Source organism: Urocitellus parryii, chromosome 3, assembly GCF_045843805.1.
Source record: "Urocitellus parryii isolate mUroPar1 chromosome 3, mUroPar1.hap1, whole genome shotgun sequence".
In the NCBI taxonomy this organism is placed as follows: Eukaryota; Metazoa; Chordata; class Mammalia; order Rodentia; family Sciuridae; genus Urocitellus; species Urocitellus parryii.
The window spans coordinates 162,217,166-162,234,294 of NC_135533.1; the positions used below are offsets into that span (position 1 = coordinate 162,217,166).

The window sequence follows — 17,129 nt, forward strand, 5'->3', positions numbered from 1 at the left end:
AATCTGCATGAGTTTTGATTTTTTTTCTGGGGGGTACCGGGGTTTGAACTCAGGGGCATTCGACCACTGAGCCCCATCCCCAGACCTATTTTGTATTTGATTTAGAGACAGGGTCTCACTGAGTTGCTTAGGGCCTCACTAAGTGGCTGAGGCTGGTTTTGAACTCTCGATCCTCCTGCCTCAGCCTCCTGAGCCCCTGGGATTCCCGGTGTGCACCACTGCACCCAGCATGAGTTAAGAATTTTGAACCTCATGGTTTGCAATGTAAGAAATAACTGGAAAACCCTGCCCTGAGCCATCTTCACCCAATAAATTCTCCTTCCCTCCCTCCCTCTCTCTCTCTTTCTTATTTGGGACCTCAGCTATTACTTGCAACCTTCTCTCTTTAAAAAAAAAAAAATTGTAGATGGACACCATACCTTTATTTTATTTATTTTTATGTGGTGCTGAGGACTGAACCCAGGGCCTCCCACGTGCTAGGTGAGTGCTCTACCATGGAGCCCCAGCCCCAGCCCCACCCAGCCCTCTCTTTGGGTTTTGACTTTGAAACCTATGGAGAGAGGGGCTCTGTGCAAACCGCAGACTCCTAAGGATGCTCTGCCCATGGGAAACTGTCTTGCTCTTTTCAGATCCATCCAGTGATGTGAGGATCACTGGTCCCCTGTTCTCAGAGTCCAGTCTAGATCGAAGTGACGGGCTGTGCGGTGACACTGCTCCTCTGAGATATGCCAATGTAGGTCAGAGAGCCTGGCACTCGGCCCCGCCAATTGTTGCGTGCATGATTTCAGACTGTGTTGGAATACGCTTTGCAACTCACATTGTCTCTTCCTGTGTGAGAATACACTGGGGTGAGGCTGGGAGGACAGGGGAACAGCTGCCTGAACCATGGGGGAGTGCTTAAGACTGGGGAAGGCTCAGGGGGTCTCAGTTACATGTGCATAAAACAGATCTCAAAGGTCCCTCTTGTCACCAGGAGCCTAAGCCCCTACATTCTAAGACTCCCCTCCAGGGTGTTGGTTCCTGGGAAGGAACTCTGTTCACAGGTACTGGTGGATGTTCTCTAGAAGCCACGCTGCTCAATGTCACTTCTTTGGTTTCTTCATATGGATGCTGCTGAGAAGGACCTTGGGACAACTTTATAATGTGGCAGTTTAGAAGAGAAGCTGGGTTGGACGTGGTGGTGCACACCTGTCCTCCAGCACCTCAGGAGGCTGAGGTAGGAGGATCGAAAGTTTGAAGCCAGCCTCAGCCATGTGGCAAGATCCTCTACACCTTAGCGAGACCCTGTGTCAAAATAAGCTTTAAGAAATGAACTGCGGAGGTAGCTCAGTGGGAGAGCACCCTCAGGCTCCATCCTCAGTCACACAAAGACACACACACGTACACACGTTCAGAGATCTTGGAAGAGGCTTTGTTTTCATATTGGGACGTTTTGCACAAGCAGATGTTTTCTGGTTTCATAGTGAGTCGAACTGCTTTAGGAAAATAATAGTGTGATTTTTGAAAACTTTCATTCTCACACTGAAGTTGAAAGAGTAGCATCAGGCGCATCCTCACTAAGATTCACCATTGGTTCACATCTGGCCATACCCACCCACCCTGGTCCTGAGAACAGGATTTAGGGAGCATGGTACTTCATCCTGAGTTGCTGAGGCTGGCTTTGAACTTGTGATCCTCCTGAGCTGCTGGGGTTACAGCCGTGCGTTGTGTTGTTTTTTAAATTCAGGATCCAGTGAGGCAAATATACTGCACTGTGGTGTTCCTTGCTAAAAGAATAACAATTTACTGAGCACCTACTATGTGTGAGACTGTGAGTTATCGCACCCAGCCTCACAGCTACCTGTTTAATCAGATAGTATCACTATCTCCTCTGGAGAGATTAGGGGAGCGAGGCTCAGAGGGGCTCAGCCACTTGCGGAAGGCCAGCCGGGGAGTATGGAGCCTGGATCTGAGCTAATCAAATCTGTTTGGGGACCCAGTGCTTTAAACTACTTATTGCTGAGAGAAGCATACTCTGGAGGGACATTTATCATATCAACAAATTCCCACAACACCAGCTATGCTTTTGGAAAATCTTCCCAAAGCAGAAAACTTTAAAAAAAAAAAAAAAATCTCTGCAAATGCCAGACCTCAAACACAGAAAGAATACATATTGCTTTCTTAATTTGAACATTGGTGCCTCCTATCCTTCTCACTGTGGACCCCTGGTAGAGTTCCTCCCTGTTAACAACACAGACAGTGCTATCCCCTAGCTTGTAAGTCCCACCTCTGATGATTGCTTAGTAGGTGAAGGATCACTCTCTGACCCTGGGTTTCTTCTTCTGTAACACAGCACCAGCAGTAGAAGCAAGCCCACTAAGTTGGAGTGAAGAATGTGAAGTTAGTACTCTGTTCCATGTACGGAAAATGTCGACTGCCTTCTCTCAAGTCCAGCTGGTCCAGTGAGACTCTGACACAGTGTCTTCTCAAGAAGTCAGTCTTCCAAATCCCAGGGGCTCAGGAGGCTGAGGCAGGAGGATCATGAGTTCAAAACCAGCCTCAACAACTTAGCAAGGCCCCTAGCAACTCAGTCTCTAAATAAAATATGAAAAAATGGCTGGGGATGTTGCTCAGTGGTTAAGCACCCTTGGGTTCAATTTCCAGTAACTCCCTTCCTCCAAAAAAAAAAAATGTTCTTCCTGACGTCACGTCTTCAGATTCTACCCAGGGTCACAGTGTGGACATCAACTGCAGATTTTGTTGAAAACGCACAGCTGCTCACGAGGGTCCACACCAGCTCATGTCAGCTTTATTACTTTACCATCAGGGGGCCTGTTGTTTTTCTGCCCTCCTTTATCATTTCTCTTTTCCTCTTTCTGAACAGATGTTGATCCACTCTCTGAGTTTCCCTGGGATAAATATACAAAGCACAAAAGCTGTAAATAAGGAAAATAGAGAGATGATGGAATTTCCACCGAAGCGTGCGCTCCTTCCCATGCTTAATGCGTCTCTCTTCTCACTGTGGGATGAGATTTGTTATAAAAAGATTCTCCAGGAGGAAGAGAATAGAGAAGGCAGGCGAGGAAATAATAAGACGGACGATTTCCTGAAGTGCTAGCAAAATGTTTTGTGCGTGGCCATGGGGGGCATTCGATGGGGTTAGTGTATCCATGAGCTGACCCATCAGTCTGTCCCCGACCTCTGCTTCACATCGCAGTCCTAGCACGTTGCTTTTTCTTAATTATCTATTTTTTAAGTGCTAGAGCACAGCCCTTTTTGTTCCCTAGGAGAATGGGTGCCACCTCTGTGTGTCTGATGACTCCACCTGTCTGCAAAACCCAGTGCCCACGGTTGGGTTGTTTTTTAAACCAGGGATTGAACTCGGGGGACACCTAACCCCTGAGCCCCATCTCCAGCCCTTTTTATATTTTGTTTAGACACAGGGTCTCTCTGAGGTGCTCAGGGCCTCCCTAAGTTGCTGAGGCTGGCTTTGAACTCGAGATCCTCCTGCCTCAGCCTCCTGAGCTGCTGGGATGACAGGTGTACACCATAGCTCCTGGCTTCTCAAATGTTTAAGTCTGTTTGTTGTTCGCCATGGCCATGATGTAGATACACAGCTATGGTTTTAGGATTTGTGTGTATGTGTAAGTATGCATTCACAGGACATAATCAATAAAATGTTGTACCACAAATGAGGTTACAGGTGATTTTACTTTGTTGGACTTTGGTTATTTTTCTCACCTGGTAATTAACTTCTATTTGTTATTGTGATAAAACACACAGAACATAAAATTGATACTTTTAAGTATTTAGTTCTTTGGCACAAGTGCATTTACAAGCTGGGTGCGGTGGCACATGCCTGTAATCCCAGCAGCTCAGGAGGCTGAGGCAGGAGGACCTGATGTTCAAAGCCAGCCTCAGCAAAATCGAGGTGCTAAGCAACTCAGTGAGACCCTGTCTCTAAATAAATACAAAATAGGTCCAGGAATGTAGCTCAGTGGTTGAGCACCCCTGGGTCAATCCCAGGTACCTCTCCAAAAAGCATGCATTTACATTTATTGTACAGCGATTCCCACTCACTGTTGATCTCCTGAACATTTTCATCCTTCTCCCCACTCTGCACCCACTACACAGGAGCTCCCCAATAGCTTATGTTACCTTTCCAGTGAGGGAGAAAAACCTTAGGAAAAATATGTTAGAAAGAAACAAGTAGCAAACATCATTTTCACACAGAGCTTGCTTCAATTAAGTTTGGATTATAAATTCTAAAGACTATCAAACAATCTCTTTGTTTTTCAGTTCCTAATTTTGTGTGTGTTTTTAAACCCTACCCTATATAAGTCTACAGTGGTGAAGGGGGACACGTATTCTTTTGCTGTAATGACAGCACTGCAGGACAAACCATTTGTGTCACCCCAATAAATGGAGTCCTCCTACCGCTGTGACCATGGTGGAGAAATTGGGTGTGAAAGCAGAATCACCTGGAAGCATGATTAGTGTTAATTTCTTTATGCCAGTTTGTCTCAGCAGTGAGAATGGGGGAGGCATTCAAGTGTCAGTTCTGATAGTAACGGACAGCAGCATTCTGCCTTCTGGATGCAGCTGAGATCACAGGAAGGAGATGCTTTTGTCCCCTCAGTCACAAGGGATGAACTAAGAGGACTCCAAGCTGGTGCAGTGGCCCACGCCTGTCATCTCAGCCATTCAGGAGGCTGAGGCAGGAGGATTGAGAGTTCAAAGCCAGCCTCAGCAACATAGTGAAGCCCTAAGCAACTCAGGGAGACCCTGTCTCTAAATATAATAGAAAATAGGGCTGGGGACGGGGCTCAGTGGTTAAGCACCCCTGGGTTCAATCCCCAGTACCAAAAAGAAAAGACTCAAAGTGTTCTCTCTGGCAACTGGATTTCTTCACCAAATGTACAAATTTGCTTTAAAATCAGTGAGGAGAGGAGTGAGGATTGTAGTGATATCTACAGCCATATAGTTTGTATGGGAAATAACTTGATTTCCTAAGAAAACCCTTTAAGTATGTTTAAAAAATGGAATACTATAAGACCTTGCAAATCAAAACTACGCCAATCGAACATAGTCGAATTCTGTGAATTGATAGGAATAAAAAAAAGCAGACACATTCTGCTGGAAATATAAAGACCGTTTCAGATCTATAGATGACCTAGAAATATAAAATAATGGCCAGTCCCGACGAGTCTGAACCCCCTCCTTCCCCATTTAAACTATAAAGTCGTCGGGCAGCTGGGCTCTGAGCCTCTCCCTTGAGAAGAGCCCCTCTGCTTGCCGACCCGGGTTCCCTTTTCCATTCCCAAAACAAACCTTGCATTTCAGACAAAGTGAAGATTCCCTGACAGACTCCGAGGCTCCCTATGTATGATCTCATTTGCTCCCTGCCCTTGACAGTTAGGAAAAGGATTTTAGACCTGTCCTCTGGATAATGGGCCATTAATTTACAGGATTCTTAATGGAATGCGAAGGTGGAGGCTCTGCGCGTTCAAATGTCATGGGACGCAGAGTTCATGCTAACTGGCCCCACGGTCCGCCTGCCCTTCACCCATTAGCAGAGGAGAGGGGTTTGGTGAGGTGATCATAAGCCCTCGCTAGCTTGGCTACTTGGAACAGAAGCTCAGCTGTAACCCAAGAGCACCTTCCAGTCTGGACATCTGCTGCCTACCAGGCATGATCCCTAAGGATGTGTTCAATATGTTACATGTGGGGAAAGACACACTGTATCCCGAATCCATTTAACTTTGGGCTGAAGCGGGACCCCTGAGTATCACACACATCTCTTCTACTACTCACGCTCAAACTAAAACTGGCCTTGTCTTCTCATGCAAAGAACTGTAAACCTGCCAGGTATGCGGTAGTGCTTTTCTGTCATCCCAGCGGCTCAGGAGGCTGAGGCAGGAGAATCACAAGTTCAAAGCCAGCCTCAGGAACTGAGAGAGGCCCTAAGCAACTCAGTGAGACTCTGTCTCTAAGTAAAATATGAAAAGGGCTGGGGATGGGGCTCAGTGGTTAAGCACCCCGGGTTCAATCCCTGGTATCAAAAATACCCGCCAATTTTTGTTGGTATGTGGACGCTAAACCACAATATAAGGGGACAGGGTGAGAAGAGAAGCTCAGCAGATTGGACAATGTGAGATAGGAAGGGCATAGGACAGGAATAGGAAAGATAGTAGAATACATCGAACAGAATTTTCCTATGCACTTATATGAAATACCCACCCTTGTTCCCACCCACAAGAATGTGGTCCTAATTAGAATAAGATAGAGTCCCTGCTTACATAATTCTATCAAAATGGATTCTACTATCATGTATGACCAATAAAAATAAAATAAAGAGTAAATAAATAAATGTTTAAGGAGATGGAAAGGCTAATAACCCTCATTTGATCATTGCATATGGTATGCCTATTTCAAATAATTACCGTACACCATAATTATCTGTACTTATGTGTCAATGGGAAATAACCCTAAAAATGATGGGAGAAAAAGGACTGTTGTCTCTAAGAGGAATAGAGAACACTAAATTATAGGCCATGGGAATTTTGCTGGGCAACAGAGTTCTTCTACCGGTGCATTATAGTGTTATCATACTCTAATTCTATTTTATGTATTTTTTTAGTTGTTGATGAGCCTTTATTTAAATGTGGTGCTGAGAATCGAACCGAGTGCCTCAGACATTCTAGGCAAGTGCGCTACTACTGAGTCACAACCCTAGCCTCAGGGTTATTCTTTTAAGCAAATTTCAGAGTGCCTTATCCCGTGAGCTAGAATCACCAGGTGGGACTGGTGAACAGTGATGAGTGACCAGTTGGTTTTCTTTTCTGAATTTCAGCCCCAGCAAGAGCCTGGAATTTATTAAACACAAACTAAATATGTTTGTTTGCTTTTTGGTACCAGGGATTGAACCCGGGGGTGCTTACCCACTGAGCCACATCCCCAGACCTTTATATTTTTTGTTTAGAGACAGGGTCTCACTGAGTTGCTTAGGGCCTTGCTAAGTTGCTGTGGCTGGCTTTGAACTTGGTATCCTCCTGCCTCAGCCTCCTGAGCTGCCAGGATTACAGGCTCATGCCATCATGCCCAGCCACAAACTTAAATGTTTGCTAGCTGGTCTTTATCTTCCAAATCATTTTAACTCAAATATTGTTTTATTCATTTCTGGAAATGCTAGAAAGTTCCTTTCATCCAAACCTCCATAGACCTATGTTTTGTTTCTGGCTATTTCTGAGTCAACAGGATAGTTTGTTTTTGTTTTTTTGGTACCGGGGATTGAACCCAGGGGTGCTTGGCCACTGAGCTACACTCCAAGCCCTTTTTTATACTTTATTTAGAGAGAGGGTTTCCCTGAGTTATTTAGGGCCTTGCTGAGTTGCTGAGGCAGGCTTTGGACTCGCGATCCTCCTGCCTCAGCCTCCTCAGCCCCTGGGATGACAGGCGTGTGCCACCATGCCCAGTACCAGGATAGATTTTATGTTTTAAGCATTTTTTTTTTCCCAAAACAGTACAGTTCATATGAGTTGATTTTTGTTCTTTTCCTAATCACCTTAACAGTTGTTCACTTGATATTATAATAATTATATTTTTCCTTTTTCATTAAGTGCTTTCTTTCTGCCACGACCTGTACAAATGTCCATCCCACTAAGCCTCACAAGTCTTGTGATGCAGCTTGCTATGAGAAAAGTGAGATTCAGAGGTCAAGTCCTGTGCTTGGGCTCACCAACTCACAAACAGTGTAGCCAGGATTCAGTGAGGCCTGTGTTAACTGGGGACTTTCACCTCTTTAATGGTCATTGAGAAAGAGGCATCTAGAACAGGGCCTAGCACGCAGTAGTCCTCCTGCCTGACATTATGTGTATGTTTTTTTGTTTTGTGTGTGTGTGTGTGTGTATGTATGGTTACTGGGGATTGAACCCAGGGCCTTGTGCATATGAGGCAAACCTTCTGCCAACGGAGCTATATATCCCCAGCCCATATGTGCATTCTTTGAAGTGGGCATGGTCACGCAGACCAGTCATCCCAGCAACTTGGGAGGCTGAGACAGGAGGATTGCAAATTTGAGGCCACCCTCAGCAATTGAACAAGACCCTCAGCAACTTAGTGAGATCTTGTCACAAAATAAAAAAGTTATTGGGGATGTACCTCAGTGGTAAAGCACACTTGGGTTCAATTCTCAGTACCAACACCCCAAAAAACTTATTCTGAAATTATTATCGAGTCACAGGATGTTGTAAAATACCACAAAGCTATTCAGTGTACCCCTTATCAAATATCTCCCATGATAATCTCCAGTGCTTCATAGAATTTATCCCCTCATGCTCCTCTGCAGATACTCTGTCTCCACTCCAGGAACACATGGAAGCATTTTTTGTTGTTGTTGTTGCAACAAATTAGTTTAACATATTCTGAAAATTTATATGTTCTCTTTCATGTTTGACTTCTTTTGCTTAACATTATATGCTGGGGATTTATCAGTATCATTGTATGTGTTAGTAGTTCAGGTATCTTTTCTTCTTTCTTTTTGTACGGGGGGTTGAACTCAGGGACTCTTCATTTACAGACAGGGTCTCACTGAGTTGCTCAGCACCTCACTTTTGCTGAGGCTGGCTTAGAACTCTCAATCCTCCTGCCTCAGCCTCCGGAGCTGCTGGGATGACAGGCGTGGGCCACTGCACCGGGCTGTGTTTATTCTTTTAAAACTTCCTTTTGAAAAAAGGGCATCAGACAGTTTGTGGTATTCTACATATTTCCTCCTACTACCAGCACATAAGATCTAACTTAAGTGGTTATTATACAGCTGAGGTGTGCTTGGTTCTCTCCAGATTTCTGCCTTTATTTACTGTTTCAGAAACACCGTAGTAAATCATAGTAGAGATGTGAGCCCACTTTCCCAACCTTTCCTTAGGGTCATTTCCTACCAGCTGGATCCGGGGCGGAAGAACATGATGCCACTTGGTAGTTATTGCCAGATCGTCTTCTTGGAGACTTTTGGCCACTCACTCTCCCACCCCGTGTAGATAGGGCACAGATTTGAAGTGGAATGCCCCAGATTCGGCTCTTAGATATTTTTGCCTTCACGGAGTCAGTCTGTTGGATGGGCCCCCAGGGTAGCCTGTCCCCAGCTGTTCTTCCTTTCTGACATTCCCGCCTGTCCCTCCCCTGCACAGGGAAACCTATGCACAGGGATGACTGAGAGGGACGGGCCCTGGCGTCCCTGTGGGTGGCTCTGCCCCGCAGTCCTGGGGGCTCCTTCTCCAGGAAGACTTCTTGTTGACGGCCTCTGTTTTATCCACGTCCTGCAGGAGGGAGGCTCCACAAGGACCTGCGGCATTTTCTGAATCAACGGTTCCAGAAAGGGTCCCCGGATCACGAGCTGCAGCAGACCATAAGAGATAACCTCTACCGCCACGCTGTGCCTTGTAAGTCGCCAGGCTTGGCATCTCACCGCGGGAGGGTGAGTGGGTGAAAAGTCAGGGGGATGCGTGGCAAGCTCGGCCCCTGAATGACACCCAGAGTTCAAGCAAATCAGCATTGGACAGTGGGACAGCCGGCACAGGGTGATGGTGTGCCTGGACTTGGCCTTGACTCTGATACATACTAGGTTGCTGCTGTCCTGGGCAAGTTAGACCCTTTGGGGGATTTTTGGTGGTGGTTGTTTATTTGTTTGTTTTTTGGTGCCGGTGATTGAACCCAAGAACGCTTAACCACTGAGCCCCATCTCCAGTCCTTTTGATATTTAATTTGGAGACAGGGTCTCACTGAGTTGCTTAGGGCCTTGCTAAGTTGCTGAGGCTGGCTTTGAACTCGTGATCCTCCTGCCTTAGCCTCCGGAGCTGCTGGGATCACAGGCCTGTGCCACCATGCTGGGCATTATCTATCTTTTTCTAAGTTCCCTTGTCAACTTGGTGGAGAAGACTTGTTCATAATACTAATTTCATGGGTCTGATAGGAGTGTTTTACTCAAGCATTTTTGCTATTGTGACTAAAGGACCAACCAGAAGAGGAGGAAAGGTTTATCTGGGGGCTCAGGGTTTCAGGGTTCTCAGTCCATAGACAGCAGGCTCCATTCCTCGGGGCTCGAGGGGAGGTAGGACATCATGGAGGAAGAGTGTGGTGGAGGGAAGCAGCTCACATGGTGACCAGGAAGCAGAGAGAGACTCCACTCTCCAGAGACAAATAGAGACCCCAAAGCCACGCCCCCAATGCCCCCTCCTCCAGCCACACCCACCTCCTCCAGCCACCACCCAGTTAATCCCATCAGGGGTCCATTCACTGGTTGGGTTAAGGCTCTCACAACCCAGTCATGTCTCCTCTGGACCTTCCTGCACCGTCTCACACGTGAGCTTTTGGGGGCACCTCCCACCCACACCAGAACAAGAAGTAATGGGAGAGACCTGTAAAGCGTTTTGTGAGGAGCTGGCGTGGCCTCCTTACTGACAGCCCTTGTTGTCATTAAGCCTGAGGCCTGTAGGCCGACTGGCCTGGAGTGGGTCATCAGTGGGTGCCTGATGGTCTCTTGGTGAAGAGGGGACCTCGATGGCTCACCCATCCTCCCTGGGCTGCTTCTCCATCCAGACAAATTTACAACTTTGTGAATGAGTATTTTTTTTTTTTTTTTGAAGAAATGGTTTCCACAAATTAAAAAGCTCAAAGTCCAGAAACCATTAGATAAGACCAAATCTGAGAAGGCAAGATGAAGGTGCAGGACAGAAGAGCTCTGAAGGCCGGACTCTTGTATGAAGGGAAGGCAGGCAGGCCACTGTCTGCCTGCCTGGTAGATGACTGACAGCCAATTGTCCTGAGGATGCTCTGCCACGCCCTTATACAGGGGATATAACATCAGTCCTGTGCAGCCCAGGTTTGGACTGAAATTAAATAACTGCACGTCTGCCCAGGACTCATACAGTTATTTAATTTCAGTCAAATTTGAGGAGAGACTGATCCTAGTTTATTGCTTAAAATTTTTCTTTCTTGTATTGTTTAGGTCTTTAAAAGGTTCAAGTATCTTTTCTTAGAGATATCATTTTAACTCCCCCTTGAAAATGGAATAAATTAGTGTTTAAGTTATCCTTTTTTTTTTTGGTACTGGGGATTGAACCCAGGAGTGCTCAATTACTGAGCCCCATCCCCACCCTTTTTTATATTTTATTTAGAGACAGGGTCTCCCTGAGTTGCTTAGGACCTGCTAAATTGCTGAGGCTGGCTTTGAACTCACCATCCTCCTACCTCAGCCTCCTGAGCCATATAAATGGTTTTCTTAAAACATTTTTTTTTGCAAGTAATATGCAAGAGTGCTAATGTTCGCTGATTGTAAAATAACAAATGGAACTAATTTAAGGCTTTCTGTGCATTTGCAAAGACTTAGTAACTTAAGACTGGGACCTCAGACATGGGTTTCCAGAGCAGCCACCTGCCCTCCACTTTACCAACACTGAGGCTCTCAGGAGAGAGGGATCCTGCAGGTAACTTGGCACAAGGCCCTGAGGTGGCCTCTTTGCACAGAGTGGCAGAGCTGTGTCCGACAGAAACATGTGATAACATGTTGATACTAACCCAGGGCCCTCCGTTCTTTTAGTCTTCCAGCCTTGGATATGAAAAGCAATCCCAATATTATAGTCAAGACAAATCCATTTATTTGGATTAATGATGATTCCTGATCATAATTACATGGGGTAGTAATGGTCATTCCTTTTTCATGGATTAAGCAACCAAGGCGCTAAAGTAAATAAGCAAGAAAAAGGCCAGGTGTGGTGGTGGTGGTGGTATGCACCTGCAATCCCAGGGACTGCGGAGGCTGAGACAAGAGGATTGCAAGTTCAAGGCCAGACTCAGCAATTCAGCGAGACCCTGTCTCAAATTAAAAATAAATAAATAAATAGGGCTGGGGATGTGGCTCAGTGGTTAAGTGCCCCTGGGTTCACTCCTCAGTCCAATAAATAAATAAATAAATAAATATCTAAAGAAAGAAAAAAGTTTCTGGGTGACCAGGATTTGAGGTGTCTGGAGTCCAGCATTGGTCTGCCTCTGGCCCACGGCCAAGTTTTACTTTTATAATAACCCTGTGAAGGTGGTGACCTTTGGCACCCATTTTACAGGTGAGGCAATAGTCCCAGGAAAATTCCATGACCAGGAAGTCGCTGGTGTGGGTCTTTTTCGATGCTTCAGTGATCTGGGGCCGGTCGCCTCGCTGTCCCAGGGCTGCGTCAGGTTGAATGCCATTTGCAGCGTTCAGTAATCGCAGACTCATGATTGTTCTCTGTCTAATTTCTCCCCTACTTAGATTCCAATTTAAGAAATGGGGATGAAGCAGATGAGCACACCATTTCTTGATGCATCTGTGGGGTTACCATGGTTACATGTTGGCATGCTTTCCCATTGAGTTTTTATTTTTTTCCCACTGATTTATTGGACCTGACTTGGAGCTAAATGGCTTGATTTTTTTCTTTTTATTTGTTTTTTAGCTTACCACTATGTAGGAATTGGGGGCCCAAATGACCTCAGTCTTTGGAACAAACAGTGCAAAAACATCATGTTGGTCTTGGCTTAGGTAAAAGCCGGCCGTGTGGATGTGGTGTGTGTAGGAAACCAGGAAATCTGGCATTTGGAAAGCGGAAATGGTATTCCCACCACAAGAGAAAACAAGGACCGATTCATTTTATGTTTCCTCCATAGAGTGGGGAGGAGATTCAGCGGAGGTCTGCTTCGGGGGCTGGTGTGCCTTTTAGCAGGAGTGGGTGAGGGGGGACTGGGGGTTCTGTTCCAGGCGGGGAGTACTCTGGCTACACGTGTTTGTTTTGAGTTTTTTGGTGCTTGTGCCTAGGAGAGCAGAGCTCCATCCCAACCTGTTGCCTCATGGAGGAGGAAGCCCTGAATTTGGGGGATGGAGCCTCCTGGTTATGTGGTACCTGTGCTGCCGGAGGCCCGGTTCCTGACACCCATACCTTCCAGAGCTTTCTGCCTCTGACACCCAGTGATTTTGGTGTTGGAGAAGAAGGAGACCTCATGAGCAGGTGCTTGTTAGTGGTGGTGAGATTTCTTTTCCTCTAAGCCGGGCACAGTGGTGCCTGCCTGTCATCCCAGTGGCTCGGGAGGCTGAGGCAGGAGGATTGAGAGTTCAAAGTCAACCTCAGCAACTTAGCAAGGCCCTAAGCAACTCAGTGAGACTCTGTCTCTAAATAAAATATAAAATAGGGCTGGGGAAGGGGCTCAGTGGTTAAGCATTCCTGGGTTCAATCCCCAGTATATATATATATATATATATATATATATATATATATATATATATATATATATTTCTCTACATTTTAGAGGGCTTATGAGCCCCTAGACATGAAGAAATGAAGCTCCTTTATTCATAAATTGTTTTGTTTTCATCATGTGCATCCTGACGGGCTTCCCCACACAGAATTCAGTTTTACCCTGATTCAGCAACCCAACTTGACTTCCCACAGTCCCCACCGCTCCCAAATGCCACATCACTCACTTCGCACCCTCTGCTGTTTGTATTTTTTTGATTTCTAACAGTTTTGATGAGATGTGATTCACAGACCATAAAATCCACCCAGTGCAAATTGCACCCAGCACTGTTTTTGTGGTTTATTATTATTCTTCAATTCCCTTTTATTCTTCCCTTCATTTGAGAACTTTTATTATTTCTACATTATGAAAAAGGTCATCTTGGTAGAAATTTAATTCTAATGACCACCAAAAATCACCGCCAATTTTTTTTTTTTTTAAGGGAATCAAGAAACAGTTGCAGGGGCTGGGGATGTGGCTCAAGCGGTAGCGCGCTCGCCTGGCATGCGTGCCGCCCGGGTTCGATCCTCAGCACCACATACCAACAAAGATGTTGTGTCCGCCGAGAACTAAAAAATAAATATTAAAAAATTCTCTCTCTCGCTCTCTCTCTCCTCTCTTTAAAAAAAAAAAAAAAAAAGAAACAGTTGCAGAATGAGTTCAAAGTTCAGCGTGAAGTCTAAGGGCTGTTCTGCCAGCTCTGTGACCTGGTACGAGTCATGGAACCTCTCCAAGGCTCATGTATTGTTCAGTAAAATGGAAATAGTGGTCCCAGCTCAACTGTTGTGTCTCCGGTTACACCCTGAATCCCTATGGAGTAGCTCTCATGAAAGGAAACAGGATCAGAGTGGCTAACACCTGGCCTGAGGTCACACACAGAGCTAGTAGCAGAGTTAGGGTTTGATTGGGTCTCCCAAGTTGGGTGTAGTTAACTATTAGAGTCATATAGAAATAGATTGGAGTCATATAGAAATACACTGAGAGTGAAAATAAAAAGGAAAGACACATCTGCTGATCTTAGGGTCTCGGTTGTGTAAAAGGATGGGTGTTTATGTCTTAGGGGTGGAGTAGTGTCATTCATCAGACCTCAAAAATAACGTTGTCCTCTGATTTTCAAGCAGTTTACCAGCACACACACAATAGAATTTTAAGAACAGTTATGCAGATTTTTAAAAATCTTTATATAATTTTCTTAGGACATTTAGATGAATCTCATTTTCCGTTAGGTTTTTGTATATGGAAGGAAAGCCACCTCTAAACCAAGGGATCTGAGATGCATGTGCGCCTGTGACTTCTCTGCTTCCTCAGAATCTTCTGATTACTGCCACTCCATTTGCATTCTCCAACCTGCCTACTCGGGACTCAGGATGTGCAGCTCACAGCGCGCCTTCTTATAACAGGCAGCACGCGCCTGTCATCCCAGTGGCTCGGGAGGCTGAGGCAGGAGGATGGCTTCAGCAACTTAGCGAGGCCCTAAGCAACTCAGTGAGACCCTGTCTCTAAAGAAAATGCAAAACAGGGCTGGGGATGTGGCTCAGTGGTCAAGTGCCCCTGAGTTCAATCCCTGGTACCAAATAAATAAATAAATAGGTAGATAGAAATATTAATAAGTGGCTTGCTTTACTTCCTGCAATTTCCCAAACTTCCTAGCTGAGCAATACCCAGACTTCTTTTAAGCGTTAGCCCAGATTTTGCTTTCTCTGCCCAGTCCCCATGGTTGGACCAGCCACCCTCCTGCCACTCCCAGATCCACCTTAATACATGTCCGCTGCCTGCTGCCAGTGCTCTCAGAATCTAACTTCAGTGAGTCCAGCATTGTATCTGCCTCTGTGGCCCATGCACCTAGCTTGGTGCCTGCCCCATAGTTGGGAAAAAACGATGTGCCTTGTTTTGTGTATTTGCTGGTACTTACTGTCTGGGGAAAACTTCGGAGCCACTTTTGCACAGACTCTTGGAATAAAGGGCATCTCAGAGACTTGAGCCCCAGAAAGGGTCATGGAGGGCAGATAAGAATTTCATGATGGCCTGGCTCCGGAGGCTGAGACAGGAGGATCCTGAGTTCAAAGCCAGCCTCACAGAAACGAGGCTCTCAGCAACTCAGGGAGACCCTGTCTCTAAATAAAATTTAAAAATAGGGCTGGGGATGGGGCTCAGTGGTTGAGTATCCCCAAGTTTGATCCCGGTACCCCGAAAAAAATAAAAATAAACATTTTTAAAAAAGAACTTCACTGATGACTTGCCGGTTATCCAACCCCAGAACAAAGATGTCCAGGCTCCTGTGAACTTGGAGGTGGAGTGCCCATTCAGAGCGCCTAATTACAGTCTAGGAACCCCTGCACCTCCTGGCGTGATCGCCTCCCTGTTTTAGGACTTCTTGTCCTCGTTGACAGCGCCTGCGATTGTTGCTTTGGAAGGGCTTTTTCCCATGCAGATGAATGCTTGACCTGACAGGGCTTGTCATTTAGGGCACTGCCGCTGTCAGGATGAGGTACAGCTCATGGCCGGTGCTGGTGCTGAGTCTCAGAACCCAGAGCATCACCCGGATCCTGCCTGGCGCTCCTCTGGGCTGTGCTCTGAGGTCACCCAGAGGAGGAAAGGGGAGGCCGGTCTCGCTCTGCAGGGTGACACTTTGTTGATCCAGAGTCCCCAGATACTGGGACCCTTGTCACCTATCTAAGAGGTATCGATCGTGGACTTGAAAAGTAAGTTCACAAAAGCATTAAATGTGTTTGATCTGCAAGGCGATTCAGATTTAACGTGGCAAACAGGTGATCGTGGTCTTTATTTATAAAAGGAGGCTCTGGATTCGGGCAGGCAGCGTAGCCTCCGCTAACGTTCGGCCTCGTTCATTATTGAGAATGGGGCCGTGATCACCTCTGAGACTCTCTGAACCTCTGGTTTTCTCTTATGCACAGTTATGCCAACATGGCTTGCCAGACCTCGACTCATTCTGCCACCGTCTTGATAACAATCCCCGCCGATAACCTAAACTAGACCTTTGATCACCAGGAAGCGGGGCTGAAGAACCAAATGTTGGGGGCCTGCTGTGTGATGGAACGTGTTTCCCTGTGCTCAGCTGTGCTGGGTGCTGGTGGGATGCCTCTGGTCCTAATTCATGAACTAGAGTTCTGCAGGCCCTCGGAGGACTGATCCGGGTTGACTTCCTCAATGTGGCCGGAGTCAGCACTGTCTAAAATCAGAGGGAGCTTTCAGCCCAGCACGGTGACGCACACCTGTCATTCCAGCAGCTCAGGAGGCTGAGGCAGGAGGATTGCAGGTTCAAAGCCAGCCTCAGCCACTTAGTGAGGCCCTAAACAACTCAGCGAGACCCTGTCTCTGAATAAAATATAAAAAGGTCTGGGGATGGGGCTCAGTGATTAAGGGACCCTGGGTTCAATCCTCAGTACCAAAAAAAAAAAAAAAAAAAAAAAAACTGACTGACATCTTTACCTGTGGTCTATCCTGCCCCTTGGTTACAAGGTGGTATTATTCCAGTCCAGGTCAGTGACTTCTGATACTCCATCTTATTTACCTTTTTTAATTTCTTTTTCTCATCTTGTGTATTTTTTCAGTCTTTCTCCTTTGAGACTCTCTAGATTGATTTTTTTTTCTTTAAGTCTACCCCCAAAGTATAAATTCTACATTAGACAGTCCACCTGTCACTTATCACTGTACCAGTGGTGTCTAAGCAGTGCACAAGAGCAACACCTTCATTCTACTAACAGTGCAACTGGCATCCTCTATGAGGTAAAGGAGGACCAGAGAGTCTGAAGAACACCTGACATGATGTTTTGTAGTTTGAATATTAATGATAAAAAAGAATAACCAGTAGTGTT

At 46.0% G+C, this 17,129-nt stretch overlaps 1 protein-coding gene across 5 annotated transcripts in view; it reads left to right on the forward strand.

The window, feature by feature from the left end:
- Magi1 (membrane associated guanylate kinase, WW and PDZ domain containing 1) overlaps nucleotides 1-17,129 on the forward strand; it is a 614,610-nt gene that overhangs the window by 352,366 nt on the left and 245,115 nt on the right. For all 5 annotated transcript variants that reach the window (XM_077795606.1, XM_077795607.1, XM_077795604.1 and 2 more), the window contains exon 2: nucleotides 9,300-9,416. In XM_077795606.1, the coding sequence (XP_077651732.1) occupies nucleotides 9,300-9,416 (117 nt within the window). The remainder of the gene's footprint in view (nucleotides 1-9,299; nucleotides 9,417-17,129) is intronic.